This window comes from Coregonus lavaretus (assembly GCF_964263955.1).
Source record: "Coregonus lavaretus genome assembly, chromosome: 36".
Taxonomy (NCBI): Eukaryota; Metazoa; Chordata; class Actinopteri; order Salmoniformes; family Salmonidae; genus Coregonus; species Coregonus lavaretus.
In genome coordinates this window covers 22,518,586-22,541,069 of record NC_140023.1, presented here as the reverse complement: position 1 = coordinate 22,541,069, position 22,484 = coordinate 22,518,586, and the positions used below count along the sequence as shown (strand labels likewise).

The following is a 22,484-nucleotide window of genomic DNA, read 5'->3' as shown; positions in this document are numbered from 1 at the left end:
CAACCACAAAGACCAGGGAGGTTATCCAATGCCTCGCAAAGAAGGGCACCTATTGGTAGATGGGTAAAAAAAAAGCAGACATTGAATATCCCTTTGAGCATAGTGACGTTATTCATTACACCCAGTCACTACAAATATACAGGCATCCTTCCTAACTCAGTTGCCGGAGAGGAAGGAACCCACTCAGGGATTTCACCATAAAGCCAATGGTGACTTTAAAACCGTGATAGAAGAAAACTGAGGATTGATCAACAACATTGTAGTTACTCCACAATACTATCCTAATTGACAGAGTGAAAAGAAGGAAGCCTGTACAGAATATAAATATTCCAAAACTTGTATCCTGTTTGTAACAAAGCACTAAAGTAATACTGCAAAAAAATGTGGCAAAACAATGATTTTTTTGTCCTGAATACAAAGTGTTATGTTTGGGGCAAATCCAATACAACACATTGCTGTTTACCACTCTCCATATTTTCAAGCATAGTGGTGGCTGCGTAATGTTATGGGTATGCTTGTAATCGTTAAGGACTATGGAGTTTTTCATGATAAAAAATAAACGGAATGGAGCTAAGCACAGGCAAAATCCTAGAGGAAAACTTAGGGGGTACTAAGCTAACATATGAAATTGCTTTAAGATGGATCATTTAGCTATTGAATTTTGAATTTTAGGACCCCTTTAGGTCCAAAAAAATTAATACATATATATTTTTTAATAAAATGTGACTTGTTTCAGGAAACTAGGTGTATGTCGTGTGTCACTACTTCAGAGGAGAGCTATTTGAATTTAAACTTTTTTTTTAATCAAAATGCATTTTGGGGCAGAAATGACTTCTGGAACATGTGAACTTTCATGTGCCTTAATACAAACTTGTATGCCATCTGTAAATACTAATAAAATTGTTAAATTACGAGCTTAGTTGGTTTAGCCACAGAAAAAGACAGCAACCTTCCCGCTAGCCATGATTGGCTGAGATAATGAGTGGGCTGGACATGCCGAGAGATCGAGTTTTGAAATCAGTGGAATTAGAGTATGATAGCTAAGGAGATGGAGAAAACACCTGTCTCCGGATTACATCTTCAAACTAAGGGCAACCATGGCATCCGTGACAGAGAGGGAGACACGTCCATCTATGTATACGGGTAAGAGTCTAGCTAGCTACATTTTCAGATATTACATGTTTCTAATTTTGCCAGAAAGTTGTTTTCATTTCAAGATCAAATATACTGTTAGCTAGCTAGCTAATGTTAGCTGGCTGGCTCGATAGCTAACGTTATGTATATGATCTGTGTAGTAATATTATTTGTCAGAGCCATTTGCTTTGCTAGTTATAGCCTAATGTTAGCTAGCTAACATTGAACCTGGTTGGTTAGCTACCTGCAGATTCATGCAGGATAGTAACGTCATGAGTTGGGATTATGGTTCATTGTTTAGCTAGCTAGCTAGCTAGCTAGCTACATGTCTTAACAAAAGACTCCACTATGCAAGTAACCATTTCAATAGAATGTTAATGATGTCAATGCGACAACTGTTGATAGACGTAGCTGGTAAATTCGCTCTGGCTATCTACTCCGATTTACGAACAGACAATCTGACAACACTCTGAGTTTACGGCCAGGGTTATAGTTTAAGAGGATGTGAACGATGCTCAATGGGTGTAGACAAAGAAGAGCTCTCCAGTTGGTGTACCAAAACATTCAAAGGCCATTTTCTCAAAAGTAAGGTTACAAGTTTATCAACTTTCAAAACAGAATTACTTTCCCATTGTTCCTCAACTGAGTCGCTACTTTTATCCATTGTAAAAAACACAATTTCAAATTTTGCTACAAAAGACTGAATCGAGCCGGTCGGTCACAAATATTGAATTTGGCCTTTAATACTATAGCCCATAGAAACGCACTGAATAACACATTCATAAATGGAAAAAAATACAGTCCAAAAATACATCATAAGGAATAAGGTTTTGAAGTGTCTGTTCTATATCTAGGAGATATAAGAAAGCTCAGGAAATATTTTTGTTTTTTTGGACACATATTTGACCCCTTATTTTTGTTGACACAAAACTACCTCCATACTTCCATTCGTTTGTATGGGTTACCTTCAGACGAGTCATGTGACACTTGTTGAGGTCATAGAGCAAAACGAGTTTGTGAGTCTCCCCTTTCCATAGAGTGGTCATAATAGTTTGTAGGCCAAACGCTACAGATGTTTTCGTGAGAAGACTGATTTTCATGATGTTTCATGGTCTGACAAACACCACTGTTTGCGGAAGGCCGACATGGGAGGATGCAGTGTATTGAGACACAGCCAATGCAAAAAAACCTGATGGTTTTTGATGGGGATTTTTAAAATTATGTTACTTAGATTGGCACACGGTTGCGTCAATAGACTCTTAAGGATCTACTTGAAAATCTATCGCAAGTCCTGAAAATGGTTGTGTAGCAATGATCAACAACCAATTTGACAGAGCTTGAAGAATTGTTTTAATACTAATGGGCAAATGTTGCACGATCCAGGTGTGGAAAGCTCTTAGAGACTTACCCAGAAAGACTCACATCTGTAATCACTGCCAAAGGTGATTCTATAAAAGATTGACTCAGGGGTGTGAATACTTATGTAAATGAGATATTTCTGTATTTATTTTTCAATACATTTGCTAACATTCATAAAAACCTGTTTTCACTTTTTCATTATGGGGTGTTGTGTGTAGATGGGTCAGAAAAAAATAGATTTAATTCATTTTTGAATTCAGGCTGTAACACAACAAAATGTGGAATAAGTCAAGGGCTATGAATTCTTTCTGAAGGCACTGTATATGTTGTTCTCTAAAGCACATAAAAATAACTCTGATGATTTAAACAACTTTGGATGGTGTTCATATAGATCGTGTCCCTGCTTACAAATATCTGGGCATCTGGATAGATGAAAAGCTGTCTTTTAAAAAGCATATTGATGAGTTAATTAATAAGCTGAGAATAAAAATGGGCTTCTTCTATAGAAATAGGTCATGCCTCTCGCTAAATAGTAGAAAGCAGATGATTCAGTCAACGTTCCTATTGGTCCTACACTATGGCGGCATCATCTATATGAACGCAGCTGCCACTTCAATAAAGCCGTTAGATTCAGTTTATCATAGTGCACTGCGCTTTATTACGTGCGACAATTTTAATACTCATCACTGCATTCTCTACCAGAAAGTTGGTTGGCCCTCTTTGATGTCACGTAGGTTGATACATTGCTATGTTTTCATGTATAAAGCCCTTCTACAAAAACTCCCACTGTACCTACCTAAAATGATTACTAAACTTTAGACTTATGGGTTACCATGCCTGGTCTCGGGGATGGCTAACTATGGAAATTCCATTGGTCTTTACTGAGTTTGGTACAGTAAATCAGCTTTTAGTTTTCTTGCACCTTATTTGTGGAACAATCTTCAAAATGTTCTTAAATTTGATGTTTTGGTACCTCTATGGCAATTCAGAAAGCTGATTGTGGACCTTATTACTGATATACAGTTGAAGTCGGAAGTTTACATATACTTAGGTCATTATAACTTGTTTTTCAACCACTCCACAAATATCTTGTTAACAAACTATAGTTTTGGCAAGTCGGTTAGGACATCTACTTTGTGCATGACACAAGTAATTTTTCCAGCAATTGTTTACAGACAGATTATTTCACTTATAATTCACTGTATCACAATTCCAGTGGGTCAGAAGTTTACATACACTAACTTGACTGTGCCTTTAAACAGCTTGGAAAATTCTAGAAAATGATGTAATGGCTTTAGAAGCTTCTGATAGGCTAATTGACATAATTTCAGTCAATTGGAGGTGTACCTGTGGATGTATTTCAAGGCCTACCTTCAAACTCAGTGCCTCTTTGCTTGACATCAAGGGAAAATCAAAAGAAATCAGCCAAGACCTCAGAATTTTTTGTTGTAGACCTTCACAAGTCTGGTTCATCATTGGGAGCAATTTCCAAATGCCTGAAGGTACCACGTTCAACTGTACAAACAATAGTACGCAAGTATAAACACCATGGGACCATGCAGCCGTCATACCGCTCAGGAAGGAGACGTGTTCTGTCTCCTAGAGATGAACTTACTTTGGTGTGAAAAGTGCAAATCAATCCCAGAACAACAGCAAAGGACCTTGTGAAGATGCTGGAGGACAAAAGTATCTATATCCACAGTAAAACGAGTCCTATATCGACATAACCTGAAAGGCCACTCAGCAAGGAAGAAGCCACTGCTCCAAAACCGCCATAAAAAAGCCAGACTACGGTTTGCAACCGCACATAGGGACAAAGATCATACTTTTTTGAGAAATGTCCTCTGGTCTGATGAAACAAAAATAGAACTGTTTGGCCATAATGACCATTGTTATGTTTGGAGGAAAAAGGGGAAACTTGCAAGCCAAAGAACACCATCCCAACCGTGAAGGAAGGGGGTGGCAGCATCATGCTGTGGAGGTGCTTTGCTGCAGGAGGGTCTGGTGCACTTCATAAAAATAGATGGCATCATGGAAGGAAACTTATGTGGATATATTGAAGCAACATCTCAACACATCAGTGAGGAAGGTAAAGCTTGGTCGCAAATGGGTCTTCCAAATCGACAATGACCCCAAGCACACTTCCAAAGTTGTGGCAAAATTGCTTAAGGACAACAAAGTCAAGGTATTGGAGGGGCCATCACAAAGCCCTGACCTCATTCCTATAGAATATGTGTGGGCAGAACTGAAAAAGCGTGTGCGAGCAAGGATGCCTACAAACCTTACTCAGTTACACCAGCTCTGCCAGGAGGAATGGGCCTTATTGTGGGAAGCTTGTGGAAGGCTACCAGAAACGTTTGACCCAAGTTAAACAATTTAAAGGCAATGCTACCAAATACTAATTGAGTGTATGTAAGCTGAAATAAATTATTCTGACATTTCACATTCTTAAAATAAAGTGGTGATCCTAACTGACCTAAGACAGGGAATTTTTACTAGGATTAAATGTCATTAATTCTGAAAAACTGAGTTTAAATGTATTTGGCTAAGGTGTATGTAAACTTCCGACTTCAACTGTATGTGTTTGTTTTTTATGAATGTTTTTCTTTCTTTTTGCATTTTGTATTTATATTTTGATGCGTGTATTTTCTGTAATTTCTGTACTTCAGGGCTCATCTGTAAAATAGACATTGGTCTCAGTATGACTCCCTGATCAAATAAAGGTTGAATAATAAATAAATAAAAATAATCTATTCTAAAATGAAGAGCTGTCAAGCTTTAGAAAAACCACAAAGGACTCAACAGCAGTTTGGAAGGAAAAATCAGCATAGTAATGTAGTCTATTTGATTTTCTACAGGAGATCCTTATATTTGGCCGCTCCTTTAAAGTTGAAGAGATTCAGAGTGATGAACGATATCAAGCACTTAAGGTAAGTGGATCAAAAGGAACTCTATTCAATTTTCTTTTGAAATAATTTTGAAGTCATAGATACCTTTGTTTCATTTACTGTACATTTCCGCCAAATTATAATTTTATACATCATAAAAATGCTGCCAGCAAGACTTAAATAGATCCTATACCAGTAATTCCGCCCCCCAAAGAGATCCCATCTGACAACATGTTCTCTTGAGTACATCTGTGCTTTCTTGACAGCTGTTCACCAGTGTGTTCGGGGTTGGACCCAAAACAGCGGAGAAGTGGTACCGAAGAGGGCTGCGCTCACTCAAGGAGATTCTGACCGAGCCCAACATCCAGCTGAACAGGATGCAGAGTGCTGGTATGAATAGAAGTAGTACACAACCTCCTCCCTTTGTTTTGATATCAGAACATTAATATGTAGCTGCTCTTAAATTATATTAGTTTTGATATTGCCTTAGTTGCAGAAAGTGGTAAACTCTGATGGTATCTCTATCTCTAGGATCGTATTCACAAAAGGTCGCAGAATACGATTCTATGATCAGGGAGGACCTGATCCTAGATCAGCACTTCTAATCTGATACACTTTTACGGGCCCAAGTCTCTCATTCTGTAAGGTAATGTCCCAGAGTAGGTTCTTTATCCGATACTCTAAAAGTAGCAGTAGACCCCCAGACAGTTCGTACTTTACAGTGATAAGCTGAGACCGTAGGTGAACTAACACAATGAAAACCTACCAAGGGGGATTCATAATGCAAATCAATGAGTTGTAGTTATAAAGGGTCAAGCTTGTCATGGGACACTCATCAATCAGCTTGGGAGAGAATGCCCTCATTAACATAAAGACCCCAAAACATCCCCTGACTTTCAATATGAGAATTATGACTTGTTTGTCACATCTTTGATGCAACACAGCAACAGAGTGAAATCTCACAGTATGTTTTATCCCTACTTCCTTGTTTGGGAATTAGTTTTAGCTGACTGGGGGATAAACGTGCTCTTTTTAAGTTGATTAGGCAGAGTGGGAAGTCTTTGGCAAGTGGCCATTTGGGTTTAAGACATTAAATAAATAAAAGTGGAGACAGATGGGACTGGGAGGAAAGTGGCAGATCTGGGGATCGAACCAGCGCCTATGGGGCAATATGTGGTCCAGAGTCAGCGACACTACCGCTTGACCAGACTCCAGCATGCTTCTATAGCTTGCAATAATGAAATTATTATTTTCTTGCAAGAATGAATCAACAATGAAATGCTATACCCTAGTCACAACATAGATACAGTGGGGAAAAAAAGTATTTAGTCAGCCACCAATTGTGCAAGTTCTCCCACTTAAAAAGATGAGAGAGGCCTGTAATTTTCATCATAGGTACACGTCAACTATAACAGACAAAATGAGGAAAGAATTTCCAGAAAATCACATTGTAGGATTTTTTATGAATTTATTTGCAAATTATGGTGGAAAATAAGTATTTGGTCAATAACAAAAGTTTCTCAATACTTTGTTATATAACCTTTGTTGGCAATGACACAGGTCAAATGTTTTCTGTAAGTCTTCACAAGGTTTTCACACACTGTTGCTGGTATTTTGGCCCATTCCTCCATGCAGATCTCCTCTAGAGCAGTGATGTTTTGGGGCTGTCGCTGGGCAACACGGACTTTCAACTCCCTCCAAAGATTTTCTATGGGGTTGAGATCTGGAGACTGGCTAGGCCACTCCAGGACCTTGAAATGATACTTACGAAGCCACTCCTTCGTTGCCCGGGCGGTGTGTTTGGGTTCATTGTCATGCTGAAGACCCAGCCACGTTTCATCTTCAATGCCCTTGCTGATGGAAGGAGGTTTTCACTCAAAATCTCACGATACATGGCCCCATTCATTCTTTCCTTTACACGGATCAGTCGTCCTGGTCCCTTTGCAGAAAAACAGCCCCAAAGCATGATGTTTCCACCCCCATGCTTCACAGTAGGTATGGCTTCTTTGGATGCAACTCAGCATTCTTTGTCCTCCAAACACGACGAGTTGAGTTTTTACCAAAAGGTTCTATTTTGGTTTCATCTGACCATATGACATTCTCCCAATCCTCTTCTGGATCATCCAAATGCACTCTAGCAAACTTCAGACGGGGCCTGGACATGTACTGGCTTAAGCAGGGGGACACGTCTGGCACTGCAGGATTTGAGTCCCTGGCGGCGTAGTGTGTTACTGATGGTAGGCTTTGTTACTTTGGTCCCAGCTCTCTGCAGGTCATTCACTAGGTCCCCCCGTGTGGTTCTGGGATTTATGCTCACCGTTCTTGTGATCATTTTGACCCCACGGGGTGAGATCTTGCGTGAGACCCTGATCGAGGGAGATTATCAGTGGTCTTGTATGTCTTCCATTTCCTAATAATTGCTCCCACAGTTGATTTCTTCAAACCAAGCTGCTTACCTATTGCAGATTCAGTCTTCCCAGCCTGGTGCAGGTCTACAATTTTGTTTCTGGTGTCCTTTGACAGCTCTTTGGTCTTGGCCATAGTGGAGTTTGGAGTGTGACTGTTTGAGGTTGTGGACAGGTGTCTTTTATACTGATAACAAGTTCAAACAGGTGCCATTAATACAGGTAACGAGTGGAGGACAGAGGAGCCTCTTAAAGAAGAAGTTACAGGTCTGTGAGAGCCAGAAATCTTGCTTGTTTGTAGGTGACCAAATACTTATTTTCCACCATAATTTGCAAATAAATTCATTAAAAATCCTACAATGTGATTTTCTGGAACAAAAAATCTCAATTTGTCTGTCATAGTTGACGTGTACCTATGATGAAAATTACAGGCCTCTCTCATCTTTTTAAGTGGGAGAACTTGCACAATTGGTGGCTGACTAAATACTTTTTTCCCCACTGTACATGAAAGAGTACAATAAAATAAAAGTGTCCTTTCAAGGTGGTCTTCTCTAAACTCTGCTTCAGGAGATGGTAGTAGGTGACTACCGTGCCTTCAGAAAGTAATCCCCCCCATAAATGTTTCCACATTTTGTTGTGTTACAAAGTGGGATTAAAATTGATTTAATTGTAATTTTTTGTCAACGATCTACAGAAAATACTCTGTAATGTCAAATTGGAAGAAAAATTATATATTTTTTAGTGATAAAATAAAACACAAATGTATCTTGATTAGATAAGTATTCAACCCCCTGTGTCAATACAAGTTAGAATCACCTTTGGCAGAGATCACAGCTGTGAGTCTTTCTGGGTAAGACTCTAAGAGCTTTGCACACCTGGATTGTACAATATTTTCCCATTATTCTTTTTAAAAATCTTCAAGCTCTGTCAAGTTGGTTGTTGGTCATTGCAAGACAGCCATTTTCAAGTCTTGGCATAGACTTTCAAGCCGATTTAAGTCAAAACCATACTTAGACCATTCAGGAACATTCAATGTCGTCTTGGTAAGCAACTCCTGTGTATATTTAAGGTAATTGTCTGTTGAAAGGTGAATTTGTCTCCCAGTGTCCGTTGGAAGTTTTCCTCTAGGATTTTGCCTGTGCTTAGCTCTATTCCGTTTATTTTTGTCCTAAAAAACTCCCTTGCTTATGACAAGCATACCCATAATGTGATGCCATGCTTGAAAATATGAAGAGTGGTACTCAGTGATGTGTTGTGTTGGATTTGCCCCAAACATAACGCTTTGTATTCAGGACAAAGAGTTTGTTTCTTTGACAAATGTTTTGTAGTATTATTTTAGTGCCTTATTGCAAACAGGATGCGTGTTTTGGAATATTTTTTATTCTGTACAGGCTTCCTTCTTTTCACTCTGTCATTTATGTAAGTATTGTGCAGTAACTACATTGTTGTTGATCAATCCTCAGTTATCTCCTATCACAGCCATTAAACTCTGTAACTGTTTTAAAATCACCATTGGCCTCATGGTGAAATCCCTCAGTGGTTTCCTTCCTCTCCAGCAACTGAGTTAGGAAGGGCGCCTGTATCTTTGTAGTGACTGGGTGAATTGATACACCATCCAAAGTGTAATTAATAACTGCGCCATGCCCTAAAGTATATTTGTCACGGATTCTGCCGAGGCTGCTCCTCCTCCTTGCTCGGGCAGGCTTCGGCGATCGTCGTCCCCGGAGTACTAGCTACTGCTGATCGATGTTTTGGTGTTTGTCTTGTTCTGTCTTGAGTGGTTACACCTGTTCGCTATTATGTTTGATTGTAGTCCCTAAATTTACCCATGTCTCTCGTTTGGTATTGTGTGTTATTGTTTTGTGTCTAGGCTGTATCGGTATTGCTGTTTTGTCGTATACGTGTATTTGTTTTCCTCCCTGTTAGGAGGTTTTGTTTTGTATGTTCTTTACTATTAGTAAAGTACATCTGCTAGTATCTCTGTGTCCTGCGCTTGACTTCACTCACCGCATACACGTCGCCTCTTGACAATATTCAATGTCTGCTTTTTTTTTTACCAATCTACCAATAGGTGCCCTTCTTTGTGAACCATTGGAACACCTCCCTGGTCTTTGTTGTTGAATCTGTGCTTGAAATTCACTGTTGACTGAGAGACCTTACAGATAATTGTATGTTTGGGGTACAGAGATGGGGTAGTCACAGAGTGAATCCATGCAACTTTTTTATGTGACTTGTTAAGCACATTTTTACTCCTGAACTTATTTAGGCTTGCCATAACAAAAGTGTTGAATACTTATTGACGCAGGACATTTCAGCTTTACATTTTTTATAAATATGTAAACATTTCTAAAAATATAATTCCACTTTGACATTATGGGGTATTGTGTGTAGATCAGTGACACAAAATCCATTTAAAATTCAGGCTATAATACAACAACATTTTGAAAAAGTCAAGGGGTGTGAATACTTTCTGAAGGCACTGTATTTGGTATTGTACAGGACATAGCCTACCTTTGTGATTCTACCATTGACTTGGCGAAGTCTTTATAAACCATTTTATTTTCAGTTCTACAGTGGATAATAACGTTTCATTAGATTCAGTTTATACTCAGAGAAAAGTGTTTTGGAAGCGGGTGAGATTTCCAGTTACTAAGCTGTAATGACAAACAAATATCTCCCGTTGTGAAATCCCAGCGAAATCAAGATGATGTGCAGTGGGATTACTGGCTGAGATGGAACAGTTTCCTAATCTTAGAGGAGAAGGAGAGTCAAAATTGCAGTGTGGGGGTAGACGTAGGTAGGAGCAGAAAGATGAAGGCTGGGATTAACTGTGTTTGTCAGACTGGTGGGGAAAAGCCATAAAGATCCATTCAGTTTTCACTGTCAACAGCGAAATTGATTATTTAATAACCTTATTGATGTATACAAAATGGTGCAACCTTGTTGGGGGAATAATAGTTTAAATTAACAACTTCAAAGTGTCTCAATAGACTTATAGGCATTTTTTTAAATGATGGTACTTAACAGGTAATTTGGGGATTCTATGGAAACTTTGAGAATGTACACTTGAATTATCTTAATGTTTTTACATTATACTATTTTTTAAACATCAGATTATTTATATATGTGTCCATATTGTCCATGAGTGTCCAGTAGATGGACCATATGGTTCCAGGTGTAATAGCCGAATGAAAAAAAATTCTAATCAACATTGTCACTTGAAAGTGAGGTGAGGCGAGAAGAGGACAGCCGAGTTGAGGAGATGCGAGAAGAGATTAGATTTGAGGAGAGGAGGGCCGGGCAGGGGTCCTTGAACATCCATTAGGTTATATTTCCACTTATTGTAGAGTATCAGAGAGCTATTAGGTTGTATTTACGCGCCCTCTTTCTCAGTTGCTCTTGAGTAGTTTTTGTGAGAGAGCAGCCTAGCACAGGGACTTTTTCTTAGCAAGAGTATAACGTTCGGTAACACTTCATTTTAAGAGGTCCTTATTACAGTGTAAATACATGTGTAATTATACTAACACGTATTGTAGTTAATTATAATAACTCATAGTTGCAATGTAATAACAACATGTAACTGATGGTAATTGCAGTCTGTAATTGCTTGTTACCATGCTTGTTACAAATGGGCAAGTTTCCACTAAATTCGCACATTTTGTATTTAGTTTCTTTCTTCTGTCACAAGATTGTAATCTATTGTGGACAGATGCAATGGGTGTCTGAGATTACAAAGGTTGGAGGCTCAATGGGCTCTAATTACCTACCCGTAAGCACTCTCCACTCAATGTTGTTGCTAGCACTTGCCCCCAAAATGTGTACCATCTGGGTTAACTTGGTTGAGTTTACAAAAACAGATCAGATATAGGTCATCCTCACTGACTGGGATCTACATACGGGCGTCATCCCAGATTTAAACAACAAAACAAACAACGTATAATTAATGTGTAAGTTACCCATTATGACAACCTGAACCTCCTTGCCATCCTAGTGAGAGGATAAACCCACTAGTACACCACAGAGTACATGTAATATCAGCATAAGTACAACATAATTACAAGGTGTTCTACAGGATGTAGCTGCTTAAAATGAAGTGTATATTGAGGGGTATTTACTTGTAATTAATGTATACTTATATAGTACATTACCCATCCTACAACCTGGCCCTTATTTTCGGTATTTTGGTATTTTATTAGGATCCCCATTAGCTGTTGCAAAGGCAGCAGCTACTCTTCCTGGGGTCAACACAAAACATACATGACATAATACAGAACATTAATAGACAAGAACAGCTCAAGGACAGAACTACATTCCATGCAATAATGGCTCTATATAATACTGTACGCTTTCTTGAATTTGTTTTGTATTTGGGACTGTGAAAATAATCCTAGTGGCATTTCTGTTGAGGTAAGTGTGTGTGTCAGAGCTGTGTGTAAGTTGACTATCCAAACAATTTGGGATTTTAATGTTTCTTACAAAAAGAAGAAGTGATGCAGTCAGTCTCCTCACCTCTTAGCCAAGAGAGCCAAGCATGCATAGTATTTATATCAGCCCTCTGATTACAATGAGGAGCAAGAAGTGCCGCTCGGTTCTGGGCCAGCTGCAGCTTAACTAGGTCTTTCCTTGCAGCACTCGACAACACGACTGGACAATAATCAAGATAAGATAAAACTAGGACTTGCCAGCAGGACTTGCTTTTTGGAGTATGGTGTCAAAAAAGCAGAGCATCTCTTTATTAGGGACAGACCTCTCCCCATCTTTACAACCATTGAATCTATATTGTTGACCATGACAGTTTACAATCTAAGGTAACACCAAGTCATGTAGTCTCCTCAACTTGTTCAACAGCCACACCATTCATTACCAGATTCAGCTGAGGTCTAGAACATAGGGAATTATTTGTACCAAATACAATGCTCTTAGTTTTAGAGATATTCAGGACCAGTTGATTACTGGCCACTCATTCCAAAACAGGCTGCAACTCTTTGTTAAGGGGTTCAGTGACTTCATTAGCTGTGGTTGCTGATGCGTATATGGTTGAATCATCAGCATACATGGACACACATGCTTCGTTCAATGCCAGAGGCAGGTCATTGGTAGAAATTGAAAAGAGCAGAGGGCTTAGAGAGCTGCCCTGCGGTACACCACACTTTTACATGTATGACATTAGAGAAGCTTCCATTAAAGAAAACCCTTTGAGTTCTATTGGATAAATAGCTCTGAATCCACTATATGGTAGAGGTTGAAAAGCCATAACACATACGTTTTTTCAACAACAGGTTATGCTCAATAATATCAAAGGCTGCACTGAAATCTAACAGTACAGCTCCCACAATCGTCTTTTTATCATTTTCTTTCAACCAATCATCAGTCATTTGTGTCAGTGCAGTACATGTTGTGTGCTCTTCTCTATAAGCATGATGAACGTCTGTTGTTAATTTGTTTACAGAGAAATAGCATTGTATTTGGTCAAATACCATTTTTCTCCCAACAGTTTGCTAAGAGCTGGCAAGCTGATGGGTCTGCTGTTAGAATCAGTAAAGGCTGCTTTACCACTCTTGGGTAGCTGAATTACTTTGGCTTCCCTCCAGGCCTGAGGACAAATACAGTGGGGAAAAAAAGTATTTAGTCAGCCACCAATTGTGCAAGTTCTCCCACTTAAAAAGATGAGAGAGGCCTGTAATTTTCATCATAGGTACACGTCAACTATGACAGACAAAATGAGAAAAAAAATTCCAGAAAATCACATTGTAGGATTTTTAATGAATTTATTGGCATATGATGGTGGAAAATAAGTATTTGGTCAATAACAAAAGTTTCTCAATACTTTGTTATATACCCTTTGTTGGCAATGACACAGGTCAAACGTTTTCTGTAAGTCTTCACAAGGTTTTCACACACTGTTGCTGGTATTTTGTCCCATTCCTCCATGCAGATCTCCTCTAGAGCAGTGATGTTTTGGGGCTGTCGCTGGGCAACACAGACTTTCAACTCCCTCCAAAGATTTTCTATGGGGTTGAGATCTGGAGACTGGCTAGGCCACTCCAGGACCTTGAAATGCTTCTTACGAAGCCACTCCTTCGTTGCCCGGGCGGTGTGTTTGGGATCATTGTCATGCTGAAAGACCCAGCCACGTTTCATCTTCAATGCCCTTGCTGATGGAAGGAGGGTTTCACTCAAAATCTCACGATACATGGCCCCATTCATTATTTCCTTTACACGGATCAGTCGTCCTGGTCCCTTTGCAGAAAAACAGCCCCAAAGCATGATGTTTCCAACCCCATGCTTCACAGTAGGTATGGTGTTCTTTGGATGCAACTCAGCATTCTTTGTCCTCCAAACATGACGAGTTGAGTTTTTACCAAAAAGTTCTATTTTGGTTTCATCTGACCATATGACATTCTCCCAATCCTTTTCTGGATCATCCAAATGCACTTCAGACGGGCCTGGACATGTACTGGCTTAAGCAGGGGGACACGTCTCGCACTGCAGGATTTGAGTCCCTGGCGGCGTAGTGTGTTACTGATGGTTGGCTTTGTTACTTTGGTCCCAGCTCTCTGCAGGTCATTCACTAGGTCCCCCTGTGTGGTTCTGGGATTTTTGCTCACCGTTCTTGTGATCATTTTGACCCCACGGGGTGAGATCTTGCGTGGAGCCCCAGATCGAGGGAGATTATCAGTGGTCTTGTATGTCTTCCATTTCCTAATAATTGCTCCCACAGTTGATTTCTTCAAACCAAGCTGCTTACCTATTGCAGATTCAGTCTTCCCAGCCTGGTGCAGGTCTACAATTTTGTTTTTGGTGTCCTTTGACAGCTCTTTGGTCTTGGCCATTGTGAAGTTTGGAGTGTGACTGTTTGAGGTTGTGGACAGGTGTATTGTATACTGATAACAAGTTCAAACAGGTGCCATTAATACAGGTAACGAGTGGAGGACAGAGGAGCCTCTGAAAGAAGAAGTTAGAGGTCTGTGAGAGCCAGAAATCTTGCTTGTTTGTAGGTGACCAAATACTTATTTTCCACCATAATTTGCAAATAAATTCATTAAAAATCCTACAATGGGATTTTCTGGATTTTTTTTCCTCAATTTGTCTGTCATAGTTGACGTGTACCTATGATGAAAATTACAGGCCTCTCTCATCTTTTTAAGTGGGAGAACTTGCACAATTGGTGGCTGACTAAATACTTTTTTTCCCCACTGTACTTTCCTCTAGGCTCAGATTAAAGATATGACATATAGGAGTGGCTATAGAGTCAGCTACCATCCTCAGTAACTTTCCATCTAAGTTGTCAATGCCAGGAGGTTTGTCATTATTGATCGATAACAATCATTTTCCCACCTCTCCCACACAAACTTTACAAAATTCAAACTTGCAATGCTTTTCTTTCATTATTCGTTTTTTTATGCATGAATACAATGGCTCACTCTTCGTTGTTGGCATTTCCTGCCTAAGTTTGCCCACTTTACCAATGAAGTAATCATAAAAATAATTGGCAACATTAAAAGGTTTTGTGATGAATAAGCCACCTGATTTGATGAAATGGAGTTGAATTAGTCTTTCTGCCCAATATTTATTTTAAAATACTCCAACATTTTTTCCCATCATTCTTTATATCATTGATCTTGGCTTCATAATACAGTTTCTTCTTCTTTTTGTTAAGTTTAGTCACATAATTTCTCAATTTGCAGTAAGTCAGCCAGTCAGATGTGCAACCAGACTTATTAGACACTCCTTTTGACCCATCTCTTTCAACCATACAGTTTTTCAATTTCTCATCAATCCATAGAGCCTTAACAGTTGTAACAGTCAGTTTCTTAACAGGTGCATGTTTATCAATAATTGAAAGAAGCAATTTCATAAATTCATCAAGTGCAGAGTCTGGATGCTCCTTATTATTCACATCAGACCAACACATATTTTGAACATCATCCACATAGGAGTCACAGCAAAATCTTTTGTATGATCTCTTATATACTATTTTATGCCCAACTTTTGGAACTTTGCCTTTCCTGGATATAGCCACTATATTGTGATCACTGCATCCAATGGGTACAGATACAGCTTTAGAACACCTTTCTACAGTATTATTAAAAATATGATCGATACATGTGGATGATGTTGTTCCTGTAGTGTTTATAAACACCCTTGTAGGTTGATTAATAACCTGAGTCAGATCACAGGCACTGGTTACGGTGATGAGCTTCCTCTTGAGCGGACAGCTTGATAAAAACCAGTCAATATTCAGGTCCCCAAGAAAGTAGACCTCTCTGTTTACATCACATACACTATCAAGCATTTCACACATATTATTTAGATACTGACTGTCAGCACTTGGTGGCCTATAGCAACACCCCAAAAGAAATGTGCCAAGTGTGCCAAGTGCCAAGTGAACCTGCAACCACAACACTTCATTAACACTTGACATAAGATATTCTCAAAGCATTACAGGGATATGGCTCTGAATAAATACAGCAACACCTCCCCCATAAGCACTTCTGTCTCTTCTATAAATGTTATATCCTTGTATTGCTACTGCTGTATCATCAAATGAATTATCTAAGTGAGTCTCAGAAATGGATAATATTTGAATGTTATCTGATGTTAGCAACTTATTGATTTCATGAACCTTATTTCTAAGGCTACATATATTAATATGGGCTATTTTCAGCCCTTTCCTGGGTAGCTTAATAAGGAAAAGAACAAGCAAAGCAAGAGAAAAAAATATACATTCAGCAGTCCATTAATCAATTGGTGTTTTGTAAGTGTGTGTGTGCTGTGGGGTTGAAGCTACGAACCCATAGGCTTGCCTCTCTCATCCCTTCCAGGCTTCTGTGAGGGAGTGTTTTACAATGAGCCTGTCATAGCGGATGTAAGCAATGTCCCCACGCGCTCTGGCAGCTTTTATGGCTGGGATAAGTTCTTTCCTCTTCTGGTGCACAGCTTCAGGATTGTCCTCGTTGAGGAAGATTTACGTTCCTCTCAAGTTCTTGGCTCTTTCCAGAACAACTACCTTGAACCTCAGGAACTTGACCAGTATCGGCCTGGGCCTGTCACCTGGGCCGGTGGTTGGTTTTCCGGTTCTGTGGGAGGACTCCGTCCAGGTCTCATGTGGAGATTCTGCAATTCCGTCCACAAAGATGTTGATCTGATGTCCTCTCTCAATGACTTACAGAACTCATAGAGCTGACCCTGGGAGAACTGCAAACTGTTTTCAGGTCCTGGATCTCTCTGGTCAGGTCGTTTATTATTTTATTAGTTGACTCCACCATTTGGACAAACACTTGAAGCTATTTTGTTGTTGTTGTAACAACTGCTTGTAGAACTATTTTTATTTGTTTAAAATATCCTTCACCTGTGATAGAGCGACACCACTGTCCTCAACGGTACTCCCGCCAGCTTTGGTCTTTGTCATGGTAGCAACGTAAGTTACGCTGTTACTCCTCACAGTTCCAGACAGGGCAGGTCACAGGGAAGATTGGAAACAACAATAATATAATAATAATAATAAATAATAACATAATAATAATAATAATAATACAACAAAGAGCAGGGATCTAGACAGCCACAAACCCGGCCACAATGGCAAACCGCGTCGCGGGCTGCGTTCAAGCCCTCAAGAAAACCCTGCTAGCTTGATAGGCAGCTAGCTAGCAGCTAGGATAGCTGCTATGCCAAATAGCTCCTCAGACCCGGCCTTGGTCAGCAAGATCACTGGACAGAGAGTAGCAGTCCCAGCAACTGATGCCAACTGCGTCGTGGGATCCAAACTCAAAAGTTAGCTGGCTACTAAGAAACGTTTCAATACACTTTCAAAACAACAAACTTTCCAAAACAACAAACCAAGCTCTCCCTCATTCTGCGTCCAACAGGAAGTGACATTCATTGAATGGTTGGGTTAGAGATGGGATAGAGAAAGAGGTGGGATAGAGTTAGGACTATCATGGTGGTGTGTCCATTCAAACACAGATGGTGGTTTTAAGGCTTCCGGAAGCGCTGTCCAAGTGGGAGGATAAACACATCAGTATATCACAGAGTACATGCAACATCTGTATAAACTAGTTAAAATGAAGTATCTTGAGGGGTACTTACTTGTAATTAATGTGTACCTATGTAGTACATTACCCATTCTGACAAGCTGAGCCTTATTCCAGAAGCACCATTCAAGTGAGAAAATAAACACACTAGTACACCACAGAGCACATGTAATATCTGCATAAGTACAATGTAATTACTAGGTGTTACACAGGGTTTAGCTAGTTAAAATGAAGTGTATCTTGAGGTGTACTTACTTGTAATTATTGTGTACATACAAATTACGTTACACATTCTGACAATCTAATCGTCGGCCTCTGAAAGCGCCATCCAAGTGAGAATATGAACACACTAATACACCACAGAGTACATATCTGTAATATCATCATAAGTACAAGTTTGTCGCTAGTTGTTACACAGGATTTAGCTATTTAAAGTGTAACTTTATAGTTAGAGATGAGCAAGTTATATATAATTACTTATTACTCATTACCAAGTGGAAATACCTACAAACAAAAAATAAGTGTCTATTTTCGTAACTTTATTTCAACATGTAAAAATACCTTACATTTCTTAAAAAATAATAAGGGTTTTTATTGTTAGATTCATAATTTGATTAATTAGATTAAAAAAGCAAAAAATCAAAACAAATTGCATGGAAAACATACTTTCTCTCTCCTATGTTTATGTTTTTGACCTGCAACACTTTATTTCTTTCACGTCAATATTTCATATCTGGATTTTGCACACTGTCCTTCTTCTTGATTCCGTTTATTGCACAACACGTGGGCACGTTTGAGGTCGTCATTATTTTGAGCGTGTTGCGCAGATGGGCAGATCTTAACATGATGCCTTAATTCCTGGGATAAATACAGTTGAAGTCGGAAGTTTACATACACTTAGGTTGGAGTCATTAAAACTTGTTTTTCAACCACTCCACAAATGTCTTGTTAACAAACTATAGTTTTGGCAAGTCGGTTAGGACATCTACTTTGTGCATGACACAAGTAGTAAGATTATTTCACTTATAATTTATTGTATCACAATTCCAGTGGGTCAGAAGTTTACATACACTAAGTTGACTGTGCCTTTAAACAGCTTGGAAAATTCCAGAAAATGATGTCACGGCTTTAGAAGCTTCTGATAGGCTAATTGACATTATTTGAGTCAATTGGAGGAGTACATGTGGATGTATTTCAAGGCCTACCTTCAAACTCTGTGCCTATTTGCTTGACATCATGGGGAAATCAAAAGAAATCAGCCAAGACCTCAGAAAAAATATTGTATACCTCCACAAGTCTGGTTCATCCTTGGGAGTAATTTCCAAACACCTGAAGGTACTATGTTCATCTGTACAAACAATAGTACGCAAGTATAAACACCATGGGACCATGCAGCCGTCATACCGCTCAGGAAGGAGATGCGTTCTGTCTCCTAGAGATGAACGTACTTTGGTGCGAAAAGTGCAAATCAATCCCAGAACAACAGCAAAGGACCTTGTGAAGATGGTGGAGGAAACAGGTACAAAAGTATCTATATGCACAATAAAACGAGTCCTATATCTACATAACCTGAAAGGCTGCTCAGCAAGGAAGAAGACACTGCTCCAAAACCGCCATAAAAAAAGCCAGACTACGGTTTGCAACTGCACATAGGGACAAAGATCGTACTTATTGGAGAAATGTCCTCTGGTCTGATGAAACAAAAATAGAACTGTTTGGCCATAATGACCATCGTTATGTTTGGAGAAAAAAGGGGGTGCCTTGCAAGCCGAAGAACACTATCCCAACCATGAAGCACGGGGGTGGCAGCATCATGCTGTGGGGTGCTTTGCTGCAGGAGGGACTGGTGCACTTCACAAAATAGATGGCATCATGAGGAAGGAAAATTATATGGATACATTGAAGCAACATCTCAACACATCAGTCAGGAAGTTAAAGCTTGGTCGCAAATGGGTCTTCCAAATGGACAATGACCCCAAGCACACTTCCAAAGTTGTGGCAAAATGGCTTAAGGACAACAAAGTCAAGGTATTGGAGTGGCCATCACAAAGCCCTGACCTCAATCCTATAGAACATTTGAGGGCAGAACTGAAAAAGCATGTGCGAGCAAGGAGGCCTACAAACCTGACTCAGTTACACCAGCTCTGCCAGGAGGAATGGGCCAAAATTCACCCAACTTATTGTGGGAAGCTTGTGGAAGGCTACCCAAAACGTTTGACCCAAGTTAAACAATTTAAAGGCAATGCTACCAAATCCTAATTGAGTGTATGTAAACTTCTGACCCACTGGGAATGTGATGAAATAAATAAAGTATGATATAAATAATTCTCTCTACTATTATTCTGACATTTCACATTCTTAAAATAAAGTGGTGATCCTAACTGACCTAAGACAGGGAATTTTTACTAGGATTAAATGTCAGGAATTGTGAAAAACTGAGTTTAAATGTATTTGGCTAAGGTATATGTAAACTTCCGACTTCAACTGTAAATAATATAACCAATGCATCCCATCCAAAAGTGAGAATGTTCCTCAACAGTGAAAACCTTGCAAAATTACATGATGGAATAAGAGTTTGTCTTAGGACCATTTTAAGTGAATTTATAAACCATTATTCAACCAAGCTTAATAGGCTAACAATTTGGCAAACGCTAATGACTATCTCACACTTTTAACCATAACTGTTTATTAAGGTCAGGCACCACAGGCTGAAATGACATTTTTGCATTTGCCTATCAATTTTGAGATTGGTTGGTATTTTGGTCCATTAACATTAGTATTTCCAAAAAGCGAACATAAAAATGTCTCCTTTAGGTTTATCATCAACATTTTAACGAATTTTAACCACTTAAAAATGTACCTACATCAATATTTTCAAAGCTCAATACATTAAATTACACATAATTCAAAAGCCCATTTCATAGAGAATGTTAAAAACTGGACAATTTTTTGAAACTCTCTTTGAAGAGATGGTGATTGTGTCTAAATAGGCATTAGGCAGTCTAAATTGAGTGTACTTGTCTTTAAATGTCATTTCCCGAAGTCAGACTCTTCCTACACACTAACTCATTTTTCTTTGCTGCAGAAGCATCTGCTTTCACCAAATGTTGTGTGATTATCCTTAAATATATTCTTGATACTTTCCCAAAGGGAATTGTTGATATGTTGTAATTATTTTATTCTTGATAACATTTTCTTTGGAAAAGTTCACACAAAATGTATTTTACGTACATATCTTTAGTATTTTACAGTTAAAAATATGAAAGTCCAGTCCTGGATTGTCTTAACAAAATGAAACAAAAATATTTAGGGTGACTTCATCCAGTGTCCAGAAAAATGTATTTGCACGATATGCAAATATGTGCATATTTAATGAGATGTCACATCATTTGCATATTTTAATGACATTTCAGAACAATTGTAATACAAAAAAGTGCTATAATTGTGTCTACATTCATCTGGTAAAAGTTGATTGTGATATAATTAAGGGTAAAAAATACCCTATGGCCTTAAATGTGTCTAAAAAATGTTAATTTATGGTTAAAGTAATAGACTCAAATGCACTGTTAAATTATTTAAAAATTTAAAATATTTTTGGAGGTGAACCGTTTGCAAACCTGTTTTTGCCATTGGGCCTGGGCATCAGACACCAGATCTTTATTGCGGAGTTGTGTCAATGAGGTGGTCGATTTTCTATTTGCTACCCCTTATCACATGGTTTGTGCAGGCTGAAATATGGTGTGTTGGGATGCTATCGGAAACTTTAACATTTTTAACAAGCATGGTAACAAGCATTAGTTGTTACACCCCTGTAATTAGACTGCAATTACAATCAGTTATATGTTGTTATTACAGTGTAAATATGAAATATTACAACGAATTACAATACTTGTTACAGTGTACTTACATATGTAATTACACTGTAATAAGGACCCCTTAAAATGAAGTGTTACCCAAAGTTCTTATATGAAACAACAACAGGAAGAATCTTGCTGCTCCGGACGACCAGGTGCTTTTGCTCTCCGAGGCTGACTTGAGGAAAACTCTCAAAAGAGTGACTACTCACAAAGCTGCAGGCCCAGATGGCATCCCTGGCTGTGTCATCAGAATTTGTGCTGACCAACTGGTGGGCATCTTCTCAGACATTTTCAACCTGTCCCTGTCCCAGGATGTAGTACCTACCTGCTTCAAGGAGACCACAATCGTTCCAGTGCCCAAGAAAAACAAGGTGACATGCCCAAATGACTATCGCCCCGTCGCACTCACCCCGGTCATCATCAAGTGCTTCGAGAGGCTGGTCATGGCTCACATCAAGGCCAGCATGCCAGGCACACTGGACCCACTCCAATTTGCCTACTGCTACAATAGAGCCACAGAAAAGGCCATTTCCATCGCTATTCACATGGCCATAACACATCTGGACAAGAGGAACACCTATGTGAGAATGCTGTTCATTGACTACAGTTCAGCATTCAACACTATGGTTCCCGCCTAGCTCGACACCAAGCTCTGCAACTGGATCCTGGACTTCCTGACGGGCAGACCACAGACTGTGAGGTTCGGCAACAACACCTCCTCCACACTTACTCTTAACACAGGGGCCCCCCAAAGGTATGTTCTCAGCCCTCTGCTGTACTCCCTGTTCACCCATGAATGCGTGGCTT

At 39.2% G+C, this 22,484-nt stretch overlaps 1 protein-coding gene across 1 annotated transcript in view; it reads left to right on the top strand.

The window, feature by feature from the left end:
- Nucleotides 1-22,484, top strand: part of LOC311111021 (DNA nucleotidylexotransferase-like) — a gene marked incomplete at both ends in the record, with an annotated part of 151,731 nt that overhangs the window by 58,557 nt on the left and 70,690 nt on the right. Inside the window, 2 exons of the mRNA XM_084153712.1 lie at nt 5,352-5,423; nt 5,648-5,771. Coding sequence (XP_084009838.1) covers nt 5,352-5,423; nt 5,648-5,771 — 196 coding nt within the window. The remainder of the gene's footprint in view (nt 1-5,351; nt 5,424-5,647; nt 5,772-22,484) is intronic.